Source organism: Austrofundulus limnaeus, unplaced genomic scaffold, assembly GCF_001266775.1.
Source record: "Austrofundulus limnaeus strain Quisiro unplaced genomic scaffold, Austrofundulus_limnaeus-1.0 Scaffold609, whole genome shotgun sequence".
Classification (NCBI taxonomy): domain Eukaryota; kingdom Metazoa; phylum Chordata; class Actinopteri; order Cyprinodontiformes; family Rivulidae; genus Austrofundulus; species Austrofundulus limnaeus.
Window position 1 is genome coordinate 200,524 of NW_013953011.1, and position 1,869 is coordinate 202,392.

At 45.2% G+C, this 1,869-nt stretch overlaps 1 protein-coding gene across 2 annotated transcripts in view; it reads left to right on the forward strand.

Moving 5' to 3' along the window:
• Nucleotides 1-1,869, forward strand: part of gli2a (GLI family zinc finger 2a) — an 85,231-nt gene that overhangs the window by 69,776 nt on the left and 13,586 nt on the right. For both annotated transcript variants that reach the window (XM_014027034.1, XM_014027033.1), the window contains exon 6: nucleotides 862-1,063. In XM_014027034.1, coding sequence (XP_013882488.1) covers nucleotides 862-1,063 — 202 coding nt within the window. The remainder of the gene's footprint in view (nucleotides 1-861; nucleotides 1,064-1,869) is intronic.

Genomic DNA, 1,869 nt, shown 5'->3' on the forward strand with positions numbered 1-1,869 from the left:
CGTGCGTGCGTGCGTGCGTGCGTGCGTGCGTGCGTGCGTGCGTGCGTGTGTGTGTGTGTGTGTGAAGGTGAGTGCGGATCAGCTCATTAAGGGTTTCCTGCCTCTCACACTTCTGATGATGTGAGTCTTAAAACCAAACCAGTCCAGGGTTCAATCCTGCTGCCATCTTGTTTTTAGAGACAAGAGGACTGTGTCCAAATTCAGGGTCTGGGTCCTTCGAAGGACCCGGCCTACCTGGTCTAGGTGGGCCGGATCCTTGGTCGACCGCAAAGACCAGAAACAAAAAGCTGTGAATTTGGACACAGACGAGGTTTTTCTCTTGCTGTCCTTCCAAACGAGCCGTGACCTTTGACCTTTGGCCTGCTGAGGCCTGTAGAGCTGGTGCTCATTGCACGGTCTGACATTCAGGGTGAAAACAGAGCAGCTTCTCTCCGGTCCTTGCTGTTGTCTTTCCACTAACCCACCTGGACTTCTGTTCTGGGAACAAACTGGACCCGTTTGTCTTTGATGCCCTCGTGCACGGAGCGGGTCCAGCAGACGGCCCTGAGCCCCGCCCCTCGTGAGTCCGCCGCTGCCGCCTCCTTGTTTTTAATGGTATTCTGAAATCAATTTGTTTAAATTGCCTCAATTTAACTTGCCGGAGTACTGGAGGAGATCTGTATCGAGGTAATTATGGAGAATGATTGGGCCGATTCATTATGCGTAAGAGGATCCAGAATGTTGAACAGGGAGATGTTGGAGATAAGAGCTTAGCACGGCTGTGACCTCCAGCTACCAGGCTCGGCCCTTCTCTTTAATCTTTAGGACCACATGTCCCAGTCCACGTCTCCCTAACACGGTCTGTTTTCTGTCTCTGTCCAGTGTCCCGCTTCTCCAGTCCCCGGCTGACGCCCCGGCTGAGCAGGAAGCGGGCCCTGTCCATCACGCCGCTGTCGGACGCCAGCATCGACCTGCAGACCATGATCCGCACCTCGCCCAACTCGCTGGTGGCGTACATCAACAACTCGCGCTCCAGCTCGGCCGCCAGCAGCTCCTACGGTCACCTGTCGGTCGGTGGGATCAGGTGAGGGGACGGTTCATCCAAACTTTAAACTTCCTGAAGCTCTTTCAGTTCGTCTTCATCTGTTTAAGACTCTTAACTCCTCCTGAATCATTTAAAATAAAGTTCTTAAAATCCAGACAACTTGCTTCCCAAAAACTGCTGTAAAAATCTTCAACATGAATATTTTCCCTCTTCTTTTAAGACCTCTTCAGCCTGAAACAGTCAGGTCAAATATTAATTATGTTTTTGGATTTTAAAGTTTAAACTTGGAGCAGCAGCTTGTCACAGAGACACAAGTTGTTCCCAGTTTTATTTTGTTGAATCTTTAAATAAACAGAAAAATAGAGTTTGACAGAATAGAAAAGGTCAGATGAGGAGATTTAAAAAAAACTGATGGAGGATGGTGAGTCTCAGTTCCTGGTTCTGGTCTGGATCTGATCCTTTTTCTGTTCCTTTCAGATATCGTTCATCTGCTGGAGACATGTTTTTGTTTTAGATATGATTCTTTTATCTTTTTTAAACTAACTGATAAATTCAAATAGTTCAAGTTTTTGTCCTAAAGACGTGAAAATCTTAGAAAATCTGTTTATTTCTTCTGTAATAAATAAAACTAAATGTATTTCGTCCTGCTCTCCGGTGTTTCACATCTGTTAGCATCAAATGGCTGAAAGGTCTTGAAGGAATGCTGCCTTGAAACTTAAAGGGATCCCTGATTAGTTGTAACATTTGACTTTATTTGATAAACATTTATTTTAACTGTAAAATAAAGACTGTAAAAATATTGTAGGATGTTTAGTTTTGTAAATTTTTAAAAATATATTTCAACA